General features: G+C 43.6%; 1 protein-coding gene across 1 annotated transcript in view; it reads right to left on the bottom strand.

The window, feature by feature from the left end:
- SLC25A13 (solute carrier family 25 member 13) overlaps positions 1-24068 on the bottom strand; it is a 179396-nt gene that overhangs the window by 71863 nt on the left and 83465 nt on the right. Inside the window, 7 exon segments of the mRNA XM_084788052.1 lie at positions 628-786; positions 1218-1305; positions 5241-5325; positions 5526-5619; positions 6329-6467; positions 8617-8763; positions 22417-22556. Of these exon segments, the coding sequence (XP_084644178.1) occupies positions 628-786; positions 1218-1305; positions 5241-5325; positions 5526-5619; positions 6329-6467; positions 8617-8763; positions 22417-22556 (852 nt within the window).

Below are 24068 nucleotides of genomic sequence, written 5' to 3'. Positions count from 1 at the left end.
AGTGGCTGTGAGATGTAGCATTAGGATGCTACTGACCGGAGGATACTGTAGAGGAAGCAGTGGCTGTTATTTCATAGCAGAAACATGAGCGAGTTCACGTGGTCCTCGGATTAGTACACTATTTACAATTTATGAGTTGCTTATTTCTGGAATTTTCTACTCTGTATTTTTAGAACATGGCTGACCATGAATAACTGGATCCATGGAAAGTGACACTACAGAATGGGGCTCCCTGGATGTTCCAGGAGACTCAAAAATCTGAGGCACGCTGTGTCTTGTCCCTAGGATACGTTTCGCTGGTAGAAGGTGGTGGAATACTTCAAGAAGTCAGACAATGAGCTTTTCAACAACTCACCAAAATATGTTTAAAAATAATTTATTATTTTAAGAAATAAAACACACAGCAGAGCGATGTAAATGGCTCTCAGACTATGGGCTGTTTTGATTAGCCATGCCCTGGATGCCTACAGCCTACACCCATTAGCATGGATAATTGAGAATCCGCTGGATTTCCATTTTAACACAGTCTCTCTAATTCATTTCAGGCACCGAGATGGGGAAGCCAAACCTTGGCTATGATTCCACTTACACGGACCTAGCACTTGTACCACTGTTCGCCATACTAACCTCTGTACAGTCCAAAGAAGCCTTCGTAGCGGAGCACTTTCTTAAAGCAGTCAAAGCTGTTTTTGTACATGAGCTCGCCCACGAAGGAGCCAGTCGATCGCTGGTTCTGCATTCGAGTCTTTACAAGATCGATAGGATACACAGCGGTGGCTCCGACAGCTGAAATTCAGAAGTGCCATTTTCTCAGCCAGAATCAAGGTGATTTGGGCGAAAGGAATAGGTGGATAAAAATCAAAGAAAGGATTGACAGCAGAAATATTTCTTTATGCACAAAACTGTTGAGCTACCTTTGAATACTCTTATTTTTTTACTCAAACGTCCCCTGACCAAAGGGGATTGCTAGAGTTTAAATTAAAGCGTATCAGGACAGTCTCAAGAAGTCACAGAAGGGAGAGAAGATTATCGCTTGCAGGATGATGACTGTGAAAGTGTAGGAAAGGTCTCCTTGGCTCCGGTCCCACCTAATAGGTATAGGTTGGTAAGTATCTTGGGGTGGGGGGTGGGGATGGGTAATGACAGCAGCAAGGTAGAAAAGCAGAGGAGAGACCAAAAGAACAAGAGAGACAATTGTACACGCATCCATGACTAACCTCCAGCAATAGAACCCAGACCAAACCTGTAGGCTGACTCTGCGACCTGGAGGAGGAGCGGCCGAGAGGCGTCGCCGGAGGCCTTCTGCTTCACGCACGCAGCAAGCAGGGAGCGGGCAAGCCGAGAACAGAACACAAATGTGAAGTCACTTAAAACACCACTCACTGGACTCTAAAGTTAGTACAACTAAAATATGAAAAGGGAGATGAGATTCGAGTCTTACAAAGAGACGGAGCTCTCTACTAAGCATGGCTGAGACCATATTGGGATGCAAGGTCATGACAAAAAATAATGCTGTGAACCAATTTTCAAATTGTTCAATCCTCATTAGTGATCACTGGAATGCCAATGTAGAAATACCATGCAAGATATCGTTCTTGATTCATCAAACTGGCCTCACTTTTTATTTGAATTTTGTTTTCATTTTAAATGGTAACCCTCCAACTGGTAACAACTGATAAAATGTTATTCTCAAACTCACTGTTAAACCAAGAGTGAGCTTTTGAGAATTTAATAATATACATCTAAACATGTAAAATGAATATAATCCATTCTTACTTAGAGTTACTGGAAAACAACAATGAAACATAGGGGAAAGGAATAGGCTCTTTAAAGAGCCGAGCTCCAAGAGCAAAAATTCTGGAAATACACTAGATGACCCATAACAGAGGTGTAACATGCTATGCTGGTGGGCATAGAGGCACACACTTTTAATCCCAGTGGGAGGCAGAGGCTAATATCTGTAAGATAAGGGCCAGCCTGATCTACCTAGCTAAGTCCATGGAAACCAAGACTATATAGTGAGACCTTGTCTCAAAATAAAATAGTAGATTAAATAAAATACTATCACTTTTAAAACAAAAGCACATCATTTAAAATGATACCTTCAAAGAAGGTCAGGTGTCAACTTAAAAAATGTTCATAAAACTCTTTATTGTATAAAGAAAACATAAGGGGCAGGAGAGATGATTCAGCGGTGAAGAGCAGAGGCTCCTCTTCCAGAGGACCCAGGTTCAATTCCCAGCACCCACATGGCAGCTCACTGCCTTCTGTAACTCCAGTCTTAGGGACTGGCACACATGTGGTGTGCACTGATGCAATGGAGGCAAAACACCCATACACATAAAAATAAAGTCATAACTCTTAAAAATGAAAGAAAATAAGATGAAAAGATCATGGCAAGTGGGTAAGTGCTTTTTATATACCTTTTACCTTTATTAAATGATTGAAATATTTCATGGCACTCTTGTGTGTGTGTGTGTGTGTGTGTGTGTGTGTGTGTGTGTGTGTGTGTATGTTCTGCCTTTTGTATGTATGTATACCACATGTGTACCTGGTACCGAGAGGGCATAGAATCCCCCAGAGGAGGAGTCCAGGATGGTTGTGAGCTACCAAGTGGGCGCTAGGAACTAAATGCAGGATCTCTCCACAAGACCAACAAGTGCTCTCTGCAATTGAGCCAGTTTTCCAGCCCTTCATGGTATTTGTAAAAAAATGAATTAAACAGAGTAGAATATGAAATCTTTTGTTGTTGGCAAAATTTTTGTGAATACACACATATGCTGTGAATATATAAAAATACAAATATAAAATTAGTTCTAATATTTTTGCATCCCTATCACCTAGTGACACTCAAAATGTTTCTGATGGCCAAAACTAAATGGGTGAATTATAGGTGACTGTACTTTTCCCCCTCATTTTTGGCCATCTTTCGAAAATTCATATTTTAAGACAATCAACTGTTTTGTTGTTACTCTTCTCTATCTTTAGCATGACGGAGGCCAAACCATTTTAGAATACTGTACTACCCTGTCTGTGTAAATAAAATGCTAACTTTGTCCCACAGAGTTGTCAAGTGAGAGTGAAACACAGTCAGCACCTAATAATACCTGTTGAATGAACAAATACATTCAATAAAATTTGTTTTCAAAAGGCATGGTAATTAACATCAGTGAACAATGAAAACAATCAAAAACCTCAGCTACCAGCCCACTGAATTTTAACTGCTGTCAATGCACCACAATTCCAATACAATGAAATCATTTGAAGTCTTCAGTCATCTAACTGAAAACAGCTTTACACAGAAATATGCGTGTCTAAGAAGGTAAAACACTTCTTCCACAAATTCCATGGGTTGTCTCCAATTCTACCTCTGTGCTCTCCATTGTGACAGATGTCTTCAAAGGAAGCACACTGTTTTATTTACATGCATGAAAACATGTGATACTCAAATGATCTGGCATCAAAATAATGAATGAAAGTATTCTGAAGACACTAAAGGAAGGGACCTGCCATTGCTGCTAGCTCTTCCACTAAAGGAAAAAAAATCAAATTCCAGGTTCCCATTTAACTTTTCAGAAGCTACAAAATGTCATATGTTTCCTAAAATGACACGAGGCGAGAGTTCAGATTCATAGCTCCCCTGCCTAGGACAAACACTACACTGGCTGTAATGTCTGAGGACTTAGAAACTGGCCCACAGGTACATGGCCTGCCTTGCTCGAATTTGTCAGATGCAGTGGGTTTCATGTAGTAAAAATAACCCTAGACTTCAGGTATGGCGGTTAGAGCTTGCTTTAAACCTCTAGGCATGGGCCAGTCACTTCCTATTGCAAATCTCATCACACTGTCCTAACCCTTTCATGGCCAGTACCAACAAGCACCCCGTTATAAGCCCTCCAAAGCTGCAAAGGGCACAGAGGGAAAATGGGGAGGTGCTGCTGCTAAGGGGGTGGGGGGTGGGGGAGGAAAGCAGGGGAGATCTGAAACAGCCCCCCTACTTTCCTTAATCCCCAAATTTCTACAATAGTTGGTGGCACGCAGACGAAGAGATAATTATCTCAGACACAACGACGTCTGAAATCAAAGGGAGAGGAGCGCAGGGCTGCTCCCACCTCTGCCCGGGATTACACAGTTCTTTCTCCTGCGCCAGGGCAAAGCGGCTTCTTCTTTTAAGCACAGCCAGCTGCTTTCCCAGAGGTGCCGAGTTAGCATTTGCTGGGCACACACACCCATTCCTTCCACTTCCGTGCAGCACACAAAACTCACTGCAGCCTTTGGGTGGGAAGGGCCTAGAGGGAGGGGGGATCCTGGCTCCAGGCCTGACAGTCCTAAAAATGCAGCCGGCGTCAACCCATTGTGGTCAAAGTGGCGTCGCTGTTCAGACCCAGAGCTCCAAGCCAAAAACAGTTAAGTCTCACAAGATTTGAAGATGGCTTTGCCTTAAAGGAAGTCTTTTTCTTTAAAAAAAGAAAAAAAAAAAACCTCACCCTGTCTGTTCATAGATTTATTTTACAAGCGCCATGCAGGCACGGCACATGCAACGAAGGCACTGCTCTCTCAGGCCCAGCTACAGCGTTGAACAAGAGTTAAGTGAGGAAGGAGGTCCCATGTCTTAAGTTTACACTCCCACAACTTCAAGATATGGGCTTCTGTTAACCATAAAATAAAATCTAGCATTCCTAACATTGTTTCCACATAACTTTATGAATCCTTTCACAGAGAAAATAGGTCTAAAAGCCTCTGAACTATGACTCCAGACTAAACAAAATTATCCCATTTTGATAGTCAGAAAAAAAACGGAAGGTGGGGCTGTTAGACAATGCTCTGACAGGGCCCCACTGAGGAGCTAAGGTGGCTTTCGTTTAGCAGAGCCATATGATGCTCACGACAGTCACAAGAACCAGTGCTCTATGCCCACACCCCTCAGTACTCGATGCAAAAAAAAGAGCTCCTTTTTTTTTGCGGGGGGGGGGGGTGGGGGGGTGGGCAGGGGGGGTGTTGGGGGTTTCTAGCGCCAGGGGGAACTGCCCTGTCTTTCTAAGAAACACATGCCCGTATCTATTCACCAGAAGGCTGCTAAACAATTTTCCTTTTCAGTCTCCTCAAAAATGCCTGCATTTGGAGAGCAAAATTGGAAAATGGTTAAGACCGAAACCAATGGTAGAAACTCAACATGAGTGCAAGGGGCCTGGGTATCTCTGTGGAAAACACCAGCAGAGAACTCATTCCTGGTCACTCACCTGCCTCTGGGCCTCAGCCAAGTTGAAGGGCAGCATTCCTTCCTCTAGGGGAGCGATCCGCTCAATGTCGGCTAAGGTCATGCGCCTGGACAGAAAGCAAACATAACAATGACAACGTCCCAATTTCTTAAATTCTCATTATGGAATTCCAGAATGTTCCTTTTATCACTTCCCATATTTCAGTGTTCCCCTTCGTTATTCGGTTTCTTTCTCTCCTGCTGAATTTTCCCTACACCTAGTTCCTAACCTTCTTTTATTAAACTAACTTTAAGAAAGCCAACTTACCCCCTCGGCTCATATAAATCTGCTAACTGAAACAAGATGTCAACTTCCATGGGTGTAACCTGACCAAACTTCTGGGCTGCCAGAACAAACTCCTCTGTATGGAAAAGAGAGAGAGAGAGAGAGAGAGAGAGATTCAGAAAGATCAACACTAAATTCAGAGTTTGCTCCAAGCACTCAAGAGTGGATAGCACAACATGGCATCATGAAATCACACCACACTTCCCGGTTCTTTCACCCACTTGGAAAAAGAATGCAGAACTCCATCCCAACACTCAGAGTCCAAGCTTGGTGCCGTGTGAAAGCTCCAAACAAATGATGCTGGATGGCGTTCAAGTTCAAGGAAACCAGGAGGAACGTATGAAGCTTCAACCAGCTCACTTGCCAATCCCCAAGTGAATTTTCTATTTTTTTTTTTTAAGATAATCCACTGAAACGCTGATAACATCCTCACTGCATTCACGGATCACATTATGCGATCATCAATACAGATGTGCGGAACTCTCACGTATTTCCGAGGGCCACTTAGGAGGCTGCCTCTTTAGTCTAGTTCTTGCAGGAACTGACAAGATTCAACAAATCCTGTATTCATGTCTTCATTCAAAGGCTTTCTTTGGTTTACCAAGAGCTTAGCGACAATTATTCTGTTTGCTACAGTTTGTCTGATAGTATATTGGAGGACACACATCGGCAATTATTTAACGGCATGTATGAGACAGTGAGTTCTAAGATAAACTCCAGGCTGCCTGCCTCAGCCTTGTTCCCTAACGCACTTGAAACAAAAATTCTGACACAGTCTCACTCACCTTTAGTCACCTCCACATCTTTCCTGCTGCCAGCCAGGGTGCTGTAGATCTTTCTAATGAGCTCCATGTTGTTAAGGAGAGAATTGAAGCCATTAAAATAGGAGAAGCTAACTTGATGGGACGTAGTGCCTCCAGCAGCCTTGGTCAAGAAAGAGAAGAAGAAAAAAAAAAATACATATGTGAAGAGACTCCAAGAGTGCTGTTTTGGAAGTGACCAGGAACGAATACACACACACACACACACACACACACACACACACACACACACACACACAAAGATCAAAAGTATTTTTCCTTCATATTAGAAAAGAAGCTGTAAGTGAATTTTAAAAGCAACTGCAACGAATCATGACCAGGACTTGTGCTTCCATACACAACCCCTGGAAAATGAAATAAAAACAGGATTATAACAGGACCAGTGGGATTATAACAGTCATTTACAGAGTTCAAGTTTCAGTTGGAAATGTTTTATAAGTTGGTTTATTTCATCTAATGATCAAATCTCAAGGCCACAAACATACCAACTGTACCACACACATGCATGTGTTCATACATGCAAAACTAAATTATATCAGCGAAGATGTATTATGAGAAGTGGCTAATGCAATCTTAATATCAAAACTCGTCATAACCCTTAAGCCAGAAATAATCCCTTGAGTCCTGAGACGTCACACTGGTGGGACAGCTAAAGAACAAGTGTGTCCTAGCGAAATTAGAAGATGCTACATGCATAGATAGTGGGTGAGGCTGATCAGAATCCTGATAATCTGAATTTTTAAAGGGACATTTTTCATCACAGTGGACAGGATAAACAGACTATGTCCACTGTGAATGGAACTTCAGTTTAGGGTTTCGAATTCCATTCTTGCCCAACAAGGCAAAATATTTTTGTTAAGGAAAGCATTTTTTAAAACAGCCACATAAATTTTCACTTAGTAATCATTTAAAATGGCTGACATGACAGTTTACCTGGGGTGTGTGTGTGTGTGTGTGTGTGTGTGTGTGTGTGTGTGTGTGGCGGGGAGTCAGGGGAGGGCAGGGGGAGGAGTGAGATCAACACTGTGCCAGAATGGAAGGAAAGCACCAGGAAACAAACAAACAAACATAACACACACACACACACACACACACACACACACAGAGGCTCATGGTCATGGCTGTGAGCAAAGGGAGAGTTTCCAGAGATGTGAGTTTGCAGACAGCTCCCAAATGCTGAGGATCAGCCAGATGCTTTCACAGTTAAGACGCTGAGATGTGGCCACCCATCGGTGACGAAGCACAGACCTACAGGAAACCTGGATTCCATCGGTAAAGATCTCCCCTGGGGATCTAGATAGTTCATGGCCAATACTTGGAAGCAGTACCCCGCATGATACAAGGCATCTCGGAGTTCCAAGAAGCAAGGACATCAGCTGGACATGCTCTGGGGTGGGGCAACCATGACACATAAGACAGGGCTCTGCCTGTCACAAGCACCACTGCAACCCCCAACAAACACCAGGGGCCAGTGAGATATCTAAGCTTTAGGCCTTCTGGTCTTTCTATGACTCCAACAAGACGTCTAAATGTGCATGCTTGCATGGGTGCCCACATGCATGCGTGTTTTTTTCCTTAGGGAAGAATCATGAAAATCAGCACTTGCACATTTATCAAAATATAAGAAATATTAGCATGAAATCACAAATTAATTTTATCTTTCTTCTTTTTTTCCTAATCAGAATTAACAGACAGACCCTCTGTATTCCTGAATTCTATATACCAGATGCAACCAACCACAGAATTTTGCAAAGACTTGGGGGGAAATTATGTCTGCACTGAATAATACAAACATCTTTCCTTGTCAATATTTCTTGAACAACACAGCATAACAAAGACTTAAAAATACTTAGACTGCATTAGATGTTACAAGCAATCTAGATATGATTTAAAGTACAAAGAAAATAAATGTAGGTTATATCCAAAGATGATGTCATTTTGTATAAATGATCTGAGTATCTGTACAGTTTAGTATATAAAAGCACCCAGTACAGTTCTCCTGGGACACTGAGAAACAACCGTGCACACCCTCAAAACATGTAATCCAGACAATTAACCTACTCACTAAAATGAACCAAAACATGTTTTGGTTTGCAAGGTGATCACATTAGGAAAATATGAGTGTCTTAAACAAGTGGTGGGGTGGGGGAGGGGAAGCTAGATAGTTCCTAAGAAGTGTTCTTTACTGTCCCAATTTACTTAGCACAAATTAGGGAGAGTAAACTACTTCATTAGGAATAGGCACAACTTACAGCTACTAGACATTCTTCAACAAAAGGAGTCAGGACATGTGGACGGATGGTGACCATGATGTCCCGGAAGTCAATGGCTGTGACTTTCCCAGTCTTGGCACTATCCCGTTGGACAAAGGCTTGCTTGGCATGCTCCAACTGTATTTCCTACAGTTAGAAAAGGTAAAATGGTTAATTTATGTCTCTTTCTTATTGCAAATGACTGCTCATTTCTAAGCAAGATGAAAGAAATAATCTTGCATCATGATTTCACAGGCCCCACCTGCCCGTTTAAAGGCTTTCCTAACCTACTCCCTTGGAAAGAAAGAATGTTTCTCAGATCCGTGCATATAAACTTGAGAATGCATACTCTGCTTTAAATCCTACTCGCAGTGGAATCCGAGCCAGGCATGGTGGCACATATCTGTGATCGCAGCACTTGGTAAGCAGAGGCCGGAATATGCAGAGTTGAGAGATGGTCCCAGACACGTTATGGCTTTGATGTCAACCTGGGCCGCATGAGAAAATCCTGTGTCTTAGCTATTGTTCTGATGTTGTGAAAAGGCACCAGACCAAGGCAACTCTTACAGAAGAAAGCATTTCACTGGGGGCTTGTTTACAGCTTTAGAGGGTTAGTTTTAAACAGACCGGCATGGCACCTGAGCTGCAGCTGAGAGCTTTACATCCTCATGTGCAGGTAGAAAGAAGACACTGGGCCTAGCACGCACTTTTGAAGCCTCAAAGCCCAACCCCAGCAACACACCTCCTCCAACAAGGCCACACCTCCTAATGCTTCCAACACAGTTTCAGTAACTGTTGACCAGACAGTCAAACACATGAGCCTATAGGAACCACTGTCACTCAACCCACTGCATCCTCTTTCAAAAGATGGAAGAGAAGGTTGGAAAGGAAGAGGATAAAGAGAGAGAAAGGACGAGGGGGAAAAAAAAGTCTAAGGAATCTAATCGGCTTCCTTTCTTCTAGAAGTTGAAATACCAAGAAGATGAAAATAACAATGAAGTTTGGTTGCTTCACAGACCTGGTTAGATCCAGCAAGCCATCTTGGCCATGTGCTAATATGCAAACGCTCTACTGAAAAAAAACGGTGAAGAACTAGTTGTCTGCAGGAACGGACACCTGCACTACTGATATTTGGGGCAGGTGAAGTCATTGTCACAAGAGGCTGCCCTGTGTCAGCTGAACCTCCCAGTAGCTGCTGGTACCTCTTCCACCCAAGGCTATGAGGGTCAAAAATGATAGCACAGGGAGCCCTGTGTTCTGGACAGTTTGTGGGTCAGAGGAGGCAAAACCACGGCAGTGCATTTGGATCTATACTTCAGTGTGATGGGTTCCAGCAAGAATCACAGCTCTCCATTGTTATTCCCAGGAGCTGAGTGCAGACACAAAACACAAATGTGCCTTCCCACCGAGGCTCTCTTCTCACCACACAGCAGAAGCACCCCACCTGTAGAATGCATGTTATCCCCTTCCTCAGGAGCCTGCCTATCACCAAAGGGCTCTGGAAGATTTCAATCTACTTAGATGAAATGAGGTGTCGCCAGTTGGGAAGCCATCTCTTAGCTTTGGTAACATAATGACACAGTTACATAAACACTAACTCCTATGAGCTCCTGCCATTCGGACAGACAGGAGTATGATGAAGTGCTGAAGTGCTATATTTTTCATACATAAGATGCACTGCCCCCCCCCAAAGTGGGGAGGAAATTAAGATGTGCCTTATGGTCTGATTGCTGTTTTTCCTGTTTTTTTCTTGTGTTACTGCTCTAAAACCTGGGTGCATCTTATGGTCAGGTGTGTCTTATAGTCCAAAAAAACCAGTAGACTATGTCTTTTCCTTGCCACACATGCATGAGAGGACGAAATGTGATTGACAACATGTTAATAATGGGCAGATCTGGGTAATGAATACAGTCATGAGTTATGCTTCCAGTCTTGTTTTCTGTACTTTAAAAACATAAACACTGGGACTTCAAAGGTTAGTTAATAAGTAGGGAAACGACCCTTATCTTACTAAACGTTTCTCTTTAGTTATGACACTGGCTACTTTCAGTGAGTGTAGCCCTGATGGGTTGGTCCTTCAGGGGCCCAAATGCTTCCAACCCTTGATCTTTAGAAGATGCTGCCACCTTCCCGTGCTGGCTCACTGTACTTTTTAGGAAAAGTGCTACCACAAAAAAATTGAAGATTTCTTATGAGCTAAGTAAGGGTTACTGTCTACCTCCAGATCTCCCATTGCTAAGGATTACCGTCCACCTCCAGACCTGCCACTCCTACCTGCTAGATCACAATTTCTAAGAATATGCCCAGTATGTATCTTATAAAGGCCATACAATTACACATCACTAATGTCACTACTAATGTCTCCACCCAGTACTCAGCTCTGGTCCCTTTGCTAGGTTCAAAGCATAATTACTGTCATGTTGGTTTCCCAGTGGCACCACCTAAAAAGCTGTCATTTTCAATTCTGAAAGTGTTTCTTCCCCCAAATGTAAACCAGTTACCAATTTATGTTCCCTGGCCCTTAAAAATGACGCAAATGCATCTTTTCCTTTTCTCTTAACAGCAGTAGCCAGTGCCTCCTCATTCCTGGCTTTTAAACGTCTCTGACGGTCTCCACTGCCAGTCTCTGACCACTGTAGTGCACTTTGTGTGCATCATGTCAGATCCGACCTCCCTCCCATGGCCTGTACCACAGAGAACCATCTCCAATGGAAGGTGCTCAGGACTCTACATCTCTGACATGCAAACCCTCTATGTAACTAGAAAACTCAACTTGGCCCTTGTACTAAAAATCAGGTTCCTGTCTGTGGTTCCAGACACGAGCCGGATACCAGAAATAAAGTCTGCGTTATTGACTTTCCAATCTCTGGCATGGGTGAGATGCTTCTGTTTTAGGTATAGCAGACACTCCTGTGATTGACATGCTCAGTGACATAAAGCCAAGTGAATAAATAAATCCAGATCCATTCAACAAAGCTGAGTTGTCTACCCAAGAGCCTCCAATTCAAGAGGGAAACCCTGTTACAACACCAGTAGTGAAAAATGACCATAGTAGGTATTCCACTGAAAGCAAAGGCCACAGCAAGTATTCAATTGAAAGGTAGTAAAGGGACACAGTCCTCAGATGCACTGCTAATGCTATAGAAAGCCAAGGTTACCCTCAGCAACAACAGAGCACTGCTGGGTACTTTCCAGTCATAAGGATTCAAAGACTGCTATACCAAAACCAGCTTCAGACACTACAGCCAGACCAATCCCGCACTTGAGGCCAGGTCCTGATATGTAACCTAGGTTTGCTTCCCTTCTACTTAGTAGTCCAGAATAACCTTGGATCCTCAGAATCCTCTTGCCTTAGCCCTCTGAATCCTAGGATCTCAAGTTTCTAACACGGCATCCAGCACATAGGTAGTAAGCATTAACCATACTGCATCCAAGGAGGGAGCTGTAGTCTTCCTGCTAGGAGCGGCTGGAACTCAAGCCTGGGCACTACACACACACACACACACACACACACACACACACACACACACACCTGCACACCCCCCATGGTTAAATGCCTGCTTGCTACCTGACCATGGTGCATAGGAAGCCATGGAAAAGCGTACTGTAGATTCCTGACACTTAGGAATCTAAAGAGCTACAAGAATTTCCTTATATGTCATTCCATCTATGTATTTATTTAAGACAGGGCCCCCTGAGGCCCACGACGGGCTCATACTTTCTACGTAGCCACGGAAGACATTCAACTTCCCTTCCAATTCCTCTGCCTGCTGAGTGCTGAGATTATGGGCATGCGCCATCATGCCCAGTTTATGTGGCGCTCAAGAGTGAACCTAGCAAGTGAGCTCCATCCCTAGGCCTGCTTGTTTTGTTTTGTCTTGTCTTGTTTTTGTGGGAAAAGAATAAAATCCCTAAGTTTCCGCTAAGGCAAAAGGCAATGTGTCAAAAACGCCTGGTTCTCCTCACTGACCATCCATCACAGGGCGTGCAAGGCAACAACAACACAAGGAGAGGGGTTCCCGCCCTCATGTTCTGCTCGCCTTTCAGCCCTAGCAGCCCTGACCCTGATGGAGGGAAGATGGAGGGTAGGGGGAGGAGCCTGAAAGGACAGACATACAGGCCACTCTGCAAATGCTAAATTCAAGCATGTGCTAGCTTTGAGATAAGTGACCAGGCTTGGTACTCAGGACACAGTGACTTAAATTCCTTGATGGTTATCTCGATAGCTACTACAGAATAGCTAACGCATATTTAAGGGCCACCAAGAGATTGGTGCTTCCAATATGTGTGCCAGATGGGACAAAACTAGGACAGAGAACACAGGCAAGAAGACTCGGTTCCTATGTGAGGGGAACAGGAATAGGAGAAGCAATCATTACATTAAAGTATTTAAAGGTTAACTGACTGGAAGGTTAAAAATCCAGGGAAGAGGACAGGCTGGTATTCTGTAGTTCCTTTAAAAAGAAAATCAACAGGAAGAAGACATTGGGGGTAGGCTGCAGCGCAGTATGCTACACTCACTTATAAAACCATGCAATGAAATGAGCTGCCTCACACAAATGAGTGTCACTAGTAACACGTTAACCCTGGACAAAGGACGCCGGTGACGGACTTCATTTTCCTGTGATGGAGGAGAGTAGAAGCTCCGGTGACAGCAGAATGTAATGCGCCATGACACTACTTACTACCCAGGAGAGCTCAGCTGGAGTTTTGGGTCTCAAGGCACTCTCCACAAAAGGCACACGGCAAGGCCTGCTGTTTGGGTCATGCTTGGCACACACGTGTGAAGTAGTAGCTTGGGGTTCTGTCACCTGGAATGTCCTTTCCGAGTCCTCTGAACCAGCCACAGGCACAGAAAGATAAACACACGAGATCACAAATGTGATAACAGCTGAGGGGTAGCCGTTTCCTACTAGCTGAAGGCTGAGCCGGTGCTTTCTTGAATCCTTGTAATAACTTTGGGAATACTCATTATCTGCGTCTTACTGAGAGATGCTTTAGGCTGGGGGAAGCTAAGTTACTACTCAACGTCACAGAGCAGCTGAGGCTGCGGCGCACACTGGGGAAGGTGTGACTCCAAAACTAACATTCCTCAGTGCTGGGTTATGCTGTCTTGGGGAAAACCACAGTGGGATCATAAGCTGATTTGGTCTCTAATAAGAAAACAGAATTTAAGAAAAGCTTTGAGTGAGCTTGGGGAGATAGCACAGTTGGAAAAGTGACTTTTACACATTCCCCAAGGATACACAGCACAGAGACATACACAGACACACACACAAGGCTGAGGAGAATCTATGGTGATAATTAGGATGCTATAGCAATAAAGCAGGATACATCTCCAAAGAAACAGAAGACCACACGACAGATTAAAAGTAAGGAGGAAGAGATGCCCTGGTTGACCATAATGAGAAGCAGAGAGGAGAATTAAAGTTAAACTTTCTATAAAAAGAACCCTGACAGTACCAGTAGAAGTGTACATCTCGGGAAGTGATGCACTGGATGTCAGGAGAAGCAGAGGGTAAACTCTGTGCTGGATGCATGCCTCCTTAAACTCCCAGTACCTGATGCCGTAGACATCAGTTATCCTTTATTCTACAGATGGAAAAATGGGGTATAATGCTTAAGCCTAAGCTTGGCCCTGGAGCCTGCTGTGTGTGTGTGTGTGTGTGTGTGTGTGTGTGTGTGTGTGTGTGTGTGTGTGTATGTGTGTGTGTGTGTGTGTCTGTCTGTCTGCCTGCCTGTCTCCTGGGGTGGCAGATGTGTGCTACCACAACCTGACTGGGAGCCACAATCTAAACAAGCAACGACTGTTTGCTCTGAAAGGAAGTCTATTTAAAAAAAAAAACTAGAAGAAAAAATATAGTTGTAGAAAGAGATGTGATTATTTCTCAATACACAGGAGAGGAGGTGACAAGGATCAAACTGATACTTACACTGAGTACAGAAAATGAAACTAATGACTGTAGAGGAAACAACAACAACAAACAAAGCAAAGGAGCTGGGAAGAAGGCATGCCTGTGAGAGGAGTGGACCTTATGGTGCCAGGCAAGGGACACTAGCCAGTGTGTGTGTGTGTGTGTGTGTGTGTGTGTGTATAAGGAAGGTGGACGGGGGCAGGGTCAGGGGACACATGGTCTTCATGGTGCCAGGCAAGGGGCACTAGCCAGTGTGTGTGTGTGTGTGTGTGTGTATGTGTGTGTGTGTGTGTGTGTGTGTGTAAGGAAGGTAGACGGGAGCAGGGTCAGGGCCAGGACATGGGCCAGGACCTCTGTCACCTAACACCAGAAGGTCCCAGCAAGGAGTCCATGGCCATGTCTTAGGCCTTCCTGCTCAAGCACCAGTGAACGCTTTTGTATCCCCTCCGCTCTGTGGCATGGTGATGAATGGACCAGCTTCCATTGGCGTGAACTCCAAAGCTGTCGACACACCCACTCTGCCAAGCTCTCCGGAACTGCCGCTTGTACAGCAGTAATATCCACGGGCCTTATGCTGCGCCAGGTCTAATTCATGCTTCTGACAGTGCCGGGCCTGTCATGTCCCCAATGGTCTCCAAGTGGATGCATTTTGAATGTTAAAAAAACTCTCTTCAGACATGCAAATAAGCTTGTGCTTAAGCCTGAGAACAGTTTATCAGGTAAAACAACAAAAGGTCTACTATACAAACAGCATATTCACTTGAGCAAAGACCTTTGAGAGACAAAACAAACCAAAACCTCCTTCATTTTTACTTCTGTGTTTTCAAAACTTAAAAAATATATACAATTTAAAGCAGTCAAAAAATTTTTAAATTGTGGCAGTAGAAAATTCTGGGCAAAATGAATGTGACTATTTGTGAAAACAGAATAAATATATATAAGGAACATTTCCACATATCTCTATACCATTAATATAAAAATACCCATCAATTTTCATAATTCTAAGCTAATTTGAAAATAATATGAATTAAGATGAGGATATACAGGCTGGAGAGATGGCTGAGAGGTTAAGAGCACTGTCTGGTCTTCCAAAGGTCTTGAGTTCAATTCCCAGCAACCACAAGGTGGCTCACAACCATCTATAATGAAATCTGGTGGCCTCTTCTGGTATGCAGGCACACATTCTGGCAGAATACTGTATAATAAATAAATAAATCTTTTTTAAAAAAACTATATATATATATATATGTACATACATGTATGTGTGGTGTGTGTGCACACGCATGTGAGTATGTATGTACAGAGGCCAGAGGATCATGTCAGGAGCCCTGTTCTACCATTCCCTGGCTTATTCTCCTGTGACAAGGTCTCTTTGAGCCTGTACCTAGGCTGGCAGCAAGCAAACCCTCTTGATCTTCCTGTCTCCACCCTCTACTACACCAGAATTAAAGGCACATGCACAGGTACTCATGGCTCCCTACATGTGTGCTTGGATCTGAACTCAGGGTGTCATCCTTGCACAGTAAGCAATCGTGCCCACTGAGCCATCCCTCCAGCTCCAAGAGGTAAAAACAGAATTGAGCAACGTAGAGAGAAAAGGCATTTCCATTCCTCACATTCTCCCGTGATTCACACATTCTGTCGTGCAATCAGATTTCAAGGGTCATGGTGAAACCCTGCTCCTAGTTCCTTGGGTTGAACCATCAGTAAGAGGCAAGAGCCCTCAAGAACCACGCCACCTCATCCTCAGCACTTATGGCAACACCATGATGGGAAACAAGTCCAGTGTGGCTCTATGTTTCTTTCCTCTTCGATTTCCTTCTAAATTTCTCAGTGGGTAACAGCTTGGGAGATGCTAGAAGGTGTTCATGCTCAGCAGGGTGCTGCTGTAAAAGCCAGCTCAAGCTGTTCAGCCGGAGAGGAGGCTGACCAACCCTAGACACAACAGCACAGTGAATCTTGATTTCCTTTGTCCCAAATGTGGAAAGTGTCTAAGAAAACGGACTCTAACTATCCAAGTGAGCTGGATTCCATGTGGATGCCAATCAATACCTTCTATGGAGCTGGCATAAACAACACCGGCTCCTGCACTCCTTATTTGTCTTTGGAACACTAGGGTTATTGCAATCACAGACAGTACCAACATGTGTTACGTATTCTGTTGGTGCCAACTTGCAATCACTGGGAATAGATTCACATATTGCAAGCACAAATGCAGGTGTGGTCTCCGGCTATTAAGACTTGTGGGCTTGATACTTCCATTAACCCCCAATTTCAACTAGTAAACATTCTAGATGTGCTTCCCGACGACATTATCAAGCATACAGCAACAATTCCCACATCTGCCCATGACTGTCTCGCAGCTTGTCATCTCTGGGCCTGCCAGCTCTCTGCCCAAGACCTCTTGACAAATTTTGCTTGTTGAGTGAAAATGTGTTACTGTAAACACAACTATTTCTCCAGAGTGTTTCTTCTTTGCTTTGGGTGATGGTGGTTGTGGTTGTATTTCCCCCCCTCCACCCCCCCCACCCCCCCCTGCAAGACAGGGTTTCTCTGTGTAGCCCTGGTTATCCTGGAAGTCTCTGTAGACCAGGCTGGCCTCAAACTCTGAGAGCTGCCTTTTGGGTGCGGGGATTAAATAAAGGTGTGCACCCCTGCCTGGCTTCCAGGGGGCTTCTTAGCAATCTTAGTTAATATCAGAATCGATTTGTAATTAGTATACATAAAATCAAAGCTTTGCTTTAGGACATGAGAATATCAGTATATGGAGAGTCTTCCGGAAAATACACACATTTGCCTTTAATCCTAGCACCTGTGAGACAGAAGCAGGTAGTTCTCTTGAGTTGCTGGTAGATACAGCAAGCTCTAAGCCTATCCTGTTACAAAAAGAAAAAATTAAAAATATGCACACATAAAACTGTTCACTTTATAACATTTATGCACACAAACCATTATCCATGAAGTGGAGATGAAAAAATTGAGCTTAAAAAAAAAATAGTAGCCATAACTGCTCTAGTATAAAGGGAAGCAGTTATGTGGCCTCCGGTGTCTTCTCAAAGTCTTCCCCAGAAATGAGGAACAAGAATCCAAAACAATAAATAAGTAAATAAATAAACGGGTTTTGTGTCCCTGCTGTTCAATCCTGCATTGGTAAAATCCATAAACAAAGAACAGACCAGAACATACAAGCTCACCATATAAGCTTGTCAGATACCCATGACCTCAGTGAGTCGGTCACTTATCCCGTGCATGCAAAGGTGAACCTGTGGTGTAAGATGCTCCAGCCATATATGGTGGTTTATACAAAATGCACATTTAATTAAATAGAGCACAGCAGTTCTTAAATAAAGGGGAAAAACTGGAACTTGCAGAGAGTAGCATAGCCAACCAATCTGCACACAAGCATGGCCACCACTCCTGCTGGCCTGAAGCAGCTGTGGTCTCTCCTAGGAACATCAGTATTGTCACTTTATAACAGAGGATCCGAGTAATCAAAAGGACTTTCCCTGTGTCCCTGCAGCTGTTCCTTTTCCTCATCATAGACGGGCAAGAGGATGCATGGTGATACTTTTCACATCTCAGTCAGCCAAGTATCTCACTTATACATCTCTCTTTATACAACAGTGACTACAGGCAGGGAGCAGGGCTGACCTTTTTGAGGTCTGCCTTAGAGCAGCAAAGTGGGCATACCTTACAAAGCAGAAGCCTGAAACACCCGAGACAGAGCTCTCTGTCTCAGCGGCTCTATTGAAACAGCACGACCAAAAAGCAAGTTGGGAAAGAGTTCATTTGGCTCACATTTCCACATCGCTATCATCACTGAAGGAAGTCAGGACAGGAACTCAAACAGGAAACAGGGCAGGCACCTGGAGGCAGGAGCTGATGCAGAGGCCATGGAGGATGCTGCTTACTAATCTGCTCATCATGGCTTGTTCAGCCTGCTTTCTTACAGAACCCAGGGACACTAGCCCAGTGGTAGCACTACCCACACTGGACTGGGCCCTCCCACACCCATCACTAATTAAGAAAATGCCTTCTGGCCTGATCTTCTAGAGGCATTTTCTCAGTTGAGGTTCCCCCCTCTTAGATGACTATAGATTGTATTAAGCTGACATAACACTGGCAAGCACACTAGCATCTGTACTTCAGAAACTACCTATATCTGGCAACGAGCCCACAGAAGAACACAAGGACCTGAAGTAGGGGCTTCAAGTCCAACCTGCGTAGTGACATAAGTTTAAAGGAAGTACACAAAATATCTGAGCCAGAGAGAAGTGACCCAAAGTGGTCCTCAACCCAGCACTGATGGAAAGTCTATGTCAATCAATCCACTCATTCTTTCCTCTGAGTCTGGAGCTGAGTTTAAAGCAAAGTCCCTGTCAATATCATTGGATGCTATAGGCACTTTAAATTAGTAAATGTTTAACGCAGCCATTCTGTCTCCAAAGGCAAAATCATCCTGTGCATGGCACCGTTGGGATGTTCTCATCGACTTCCACAGATCAGAGTCAAGTTTAGGCAAATACCTACAAGCTGAAGCTGGAAACAGAACAAGCAATCCCTGAATCATTTAATCCTGGACTCAGGTTGCCCACCTCTTGAGGAAGGCCAAGAAGCGGCTGTGAATAGTTCACAGGAGACTGGAGACAGCAGCATCAACACTTGCTTCAAGGGGGCAGCTCGAGCAACCTTACTATTGCTAGTATCCCAGGAAAACTAATTGGTCCGTGTTCCACAAAGTCTCAATAGCAGTACTACAATTGTTCCTCATCAAACACACACCATCTCCTACTATGTGCCAAATTGGTCCTGGGTAAACGGCAGCAAAAATGTGCCTCACATTCCTCTCCCCACATGTGTATATAGAACTGGAAATGGAGATTCACAGACATTAAAATGTTTAACAAAGAAAGCAAAAAGTCAGAGGTAAGGTATCTTGTACTTGGTTTTTGTTTTTCTTGGTATGTGTGTGTTGGGGGGCGGGGAAGGGAGCATCACTTTGTATCCCAGCCTGGCCTTGAACCTACAGCAAACAACCTTTCTGTCTTAGCCTCCTGACTGCACATATGACCCACCAGGCCTTGTTCAAGGTATTTTTGAAGCTTTGTCAAAAATGACAGCAAACTTAAAAAGCCTCACAAATCCTACGTGTTTTAATAACATTATTAAGAGTCTAAAGGAGGGTCAGGGAGATGGCTCAGCCACTACAGCGGGTCTGAGTTCAATCTCTAGAAACTAAATCTGAAAAAAATTAATAAAGTAAAGCACAGTGGGGCCCACTTGTCTAACAGATCCTGGACCTTAGCACAACTGACGCCATCTTAGAAACATGTGGGTCCCCAACGCCTGTCAAAGTAGGAACAACGACCTGATTCATCACAGACCGGGTAGGTCCAGGATCCAGGAAAGTCCCTAAATGTACGAACCTTGTGTTTTGGCTTCTGTAGCTCTGCTTCTTGCCAACAGAAATGTGTCAACAGGATTTTTTTTTTTTTTGCATAAAAAACAAAAAAAAATCCTGAAAGGATCTGAGCTGCACAATTTGGTTAAGCTTCCTGTGCAGCTACTGGCCAGCAATAAAGACCTCCTCTTTGTCTTTAACAGTGTCTGCATATGTTGTCCGGTGAACAGCGTTGGTAATCCCAGTGCTGGAGATGTGGAGTTAGAGGAATTCCTTGGCTTGGTGGCCAGCCATCCTAGTCTACTTTAAATTCCAGACCAATGAAATGGCCGTGTCTCAAAACCAGAAGTGGATATAACCTGGGGAACAAGAGCCAAGGGTATCCTCTGGTAACTACACATGTGTGCACACGCAAGTATGCACATGCCTCTCGCGCACACAGAAAATGAACAGTCTAAAAGAGAAACATCTTTGGACACTACTAACTGGCTACACACAGTAGTCAGTACGTAAGCGCAGATGATACAAAGTGCTTATAAAGGAGTAACCTAGCTGGGGATTTCTGTCCCCACGACCCCATCCCAGTTCTGCCTCCATCTCTTGCACTGGGCAAGATCCGGGGCAAGATAAAGAACGAGAGGAGCTGAGGCGCTAACAGCACCTCTGGGAACAAAGAACTGAAGGTGATTCCCCAGGCAGCTTTCCTCCAGGCTCAGAAGTCAAAGATCCTGAGAGAGTAACATTCAAATTTGGGTTTTTTTTTTTTGTTTGTTAGTCTATTTGTTTGTTTGTTTTGCTTTGCTTTTGATAGTTCAAGACAGGGTTTCTCTATATGGCCCTGGCTGTCCTGGAACTCGCTATGTAGAGTAGGCTAGGCTGGAACACAGAGATCCACCTGCCTCTGCCTCCCAAGTGCTGGGATTAAAGGCGTGCGCCTCCACTGCCTGGCTTCAACATTGTTTTGTTGTTGTTTTAATGATTTGCTTATTTATTTTATTTTACGTACATTGGTGTTCTGATTGTTTGTATGCGTGTGTGTGAGGGTGTCAGATCTGCTGGAACTGAAATTGCAAACAGTTGTGTGCTGCAGTGTGAGTGCTGGGAATTGAACCCAAGTCATTTGCAAGTGCAGCCAGTGCTCCTAACTGCTGAGCCAACTCTCCAGCCCCTCAACATTGGCTTTTAAGTAATAGATTTTGTAAAAGGAAATATGATCTCTGAAGAAACTAAATGAGTTAATAAAAAAGCGAAAGAAATGAACTCTTTACAGAGATTTATATACCAATAGATATTGACCCCCTAGTGACTAAACATTATCATGTAAATTAAAACATTTTAAATGATACTTGAAGAGGAAAACCAACCCATAATCATAGTTTTATTTTTTTAATTTAGTCTTAGTCTAGAAGAGATGAGATTCATTATAACATTATCATAGAATAAGAACTGTATAATCATGTTTAAAAATACTGTTGGGCTGGTGTCGTCCATGGTCCAGTGATCCAATCACAATAGGGATGAGGAAGATAGGAGGGACAGTGCTAGCTTAGGAGAGATGCTGGAAAGCCAAGGCCTCACAGCAAGGGTAGCCATACGCGGCCACACAAGGTGGCAATCTCTAAAGGACAATCCAAGAAACAGTATCCAAAGCTGCCTGGATGGCTGCAATATGCAGCAACTTGAAACTCTGAGCCTTAACCTATAAAGGACCTCAGAAACAATTGTACAGTTAGAGGTAGCTGCCTGCATCTGCTCCTTTCCTCAGGGAAATACACAATATTAGCACATAGTGGAATAACCAGGCACAAATCTCAGTTGCAGTTCTGATTTTGCTTTCTAGAATGCTGCAAGAAAAGCAAATGCTCTTAACCACTGAGCCATCTCTCCAGTTCTAAGATCTTTGACCTAGCAAACCTAAGGAAATCATTTTCACACTCTCAAACAGAAGCTCTTTAAAAAAAAATCTTTTAAGAGCCCATGTAATTCTACAATTTCAACAAAATGAAAAAGAAATACTTATAAATTTCCAGGTTTACAAACCTGTAGTGATTCAGGCTTCAGGGCAAAAGTGAAAATCTGAGCTTATATTTAATTTCCTTTTTCTTTATTTCCTCCCCTCCCCCCTTTTTCTTTTTTACTTTTTAAGAGTATAAGAATCTAGGAGCAGGAGAGATAGTTCAAGGTTAAGAATACTGGTTGGTCTTCTGGAGGACCCAGGTTCGATTCCTAACACCCAACCATCTGTAACTCCAGTCCCAGGTGATCTACCGCCCTCTTCTGGCCTCCTCAAACACTGCATGTGGTTGCACAGACATGTATGCAAAAACACCTATTCACATATACTAAAATAATTTTTAAAAGAATTATTAAGAGAACAAAAATATAAATAAGACATTTGATTTAAAAAAATTACAGAAACTGTAAGAAAAATAATTCAGGGTGAAACTATCAGGTAATTAAAAAAAGAAGAAGAATTAGACCCACCAGCAAAAACTGAGTGAACTCCGCATATGTAAGATGTCTTTTTCTTTCTTTTCCAAAATGTAGTTGCACAAATTCTGAATCCCAGTTAAATGGAATATGTTGATGAATTGTAGTCTGCCCAAAAACTTGTTTAACATCCTCTGAAAAAAAATAAATGGTGGTTAAGATAATGGAAGTTAGGTTCTTTCTTACACGCATTCAAAATGGGCCTTCCTACTTATTGTTAAAAAGTAACTCAGTGTACGTGCATATAGCACTAAACTATGGCAGAAACAGAAGCCAGAGGGGACAGCTGAAGTGTTAAAGGTAATACTCTCAGAAGCCAAGCAAAAGGCTGTAATTTTGTTTAAACACACGGCAACTGTCTTCTGTATGGAGGACAGGATTTAATCTTTAGTGACTGTGGTGGGTTGAAGGAGAAAATGTCTCTCACAGGTTCACGTAGTTAAACCACACCTGGTCTACACTGGTGTGGGGAACTTTGGAACTTTCAGGATGTGGAGCCTTGCTGAGAGAAATGTGTCCCTGGGGGGCGGGCTGTGAGGGTTTCTATCTTTTCCTTTCTCCCTCTCTCTCTCTCTCTCTCTCTCTCTCTCTGTGACCTCTGTGTGGACAAAGATGTGGTCACGCAGCTTCCTGCTCCTGCCATGTGCGTCCACGCCTCCCCCTCAGACTCTCCCTCTGGGATCACAAGCCAAAAATAAGCTTTTCCCCAAAAGCTGCTTTTAATCATGGTGTTTTGGGCTGGAGAGATGGCTCAGTGGTTAAGAGCGCCACCTTCTCTTCCAGAGGTCCTGAGTTCAATTCCCAGCAACCACATGGTGGCTCACAACTATCTGTAATGTGATCTGATGCCCTCTTCTGGCATGTAGGTGGACATGCAGGCAGAGCACAGTATACATAATAATAAATAAATCTTTAGAAAAACATAATAATCATGGTGTTTTATCGCAGCAACTGAAAAGTGTCTAAATCAGTAGCAGAAAACCCATGTGTACATAACAAGTGCTTAATGTAAACAGGACAAGAAAAGTCGTTATCAAGTTTTCGAAAGGTTGAGACCTTGGTAAAAGACCTGAAATACATGCTCAACACTGGAGGCGCCATCTGAGCCGGAGTCGGTTATGAATCTCGCAAGTTATTCATGTGGTAAAAGACAAGGAGAAAGCCAGCAAGCAGTCTGAGTTTTTAACTTGAATTATCTCCCAAGTCCCAAGACAGGGTTTCTCTGTGTATCCTTGGCTGTCCTGGAACTCACTGTAGGCTGGCCCGGAATTCAGAGTCGGCCTGCTTCTGTCTCTTGATTACTGAGATTAAAGGTGAGTGCCACTGCTGTCCAACTTTGTGTGTGTGTGTGTTTGTGTGTGTGTGTGTGTGTGTGTGTGTGTGTGTGTGTGTGTGTGTGTTGGGGGGTTCTTGACAGAAGTTCCCAAATTGTTCAAATAATTCTATTTCAAGTTGTGATACTCAGTGTACTGTTTTCTATTTATTTCTGTTCACCTTAAAAGAGGGGGCTGGAGTGTCATTCACTTGTACAGTGTTTGCCTAGCATTAGGAGAGAGCGGCAGAATGGTTCCAGTCTGCACGCACACACACACACACACACACACACACACACACACACACACACACACACACACCACCATCATCAC

The sequence above is a fragment of the Acomys minous genome (assembly GCF_964271855.1).
Source record: "Acomys minous genome assembly, chromosome: 6".
NCBI classification, from domain to species: domain Eukaryota; kingdom Metazoa; phylum Chordata; class Mammalia; order Rodentia; family Muridae; genus Acomys; species Acomys minous.
The sequence above is the reverse complement of the archived record's forward strand: the minus strand, read 5'-3'. Positions and strand labels throughout refer to the sequence as shown.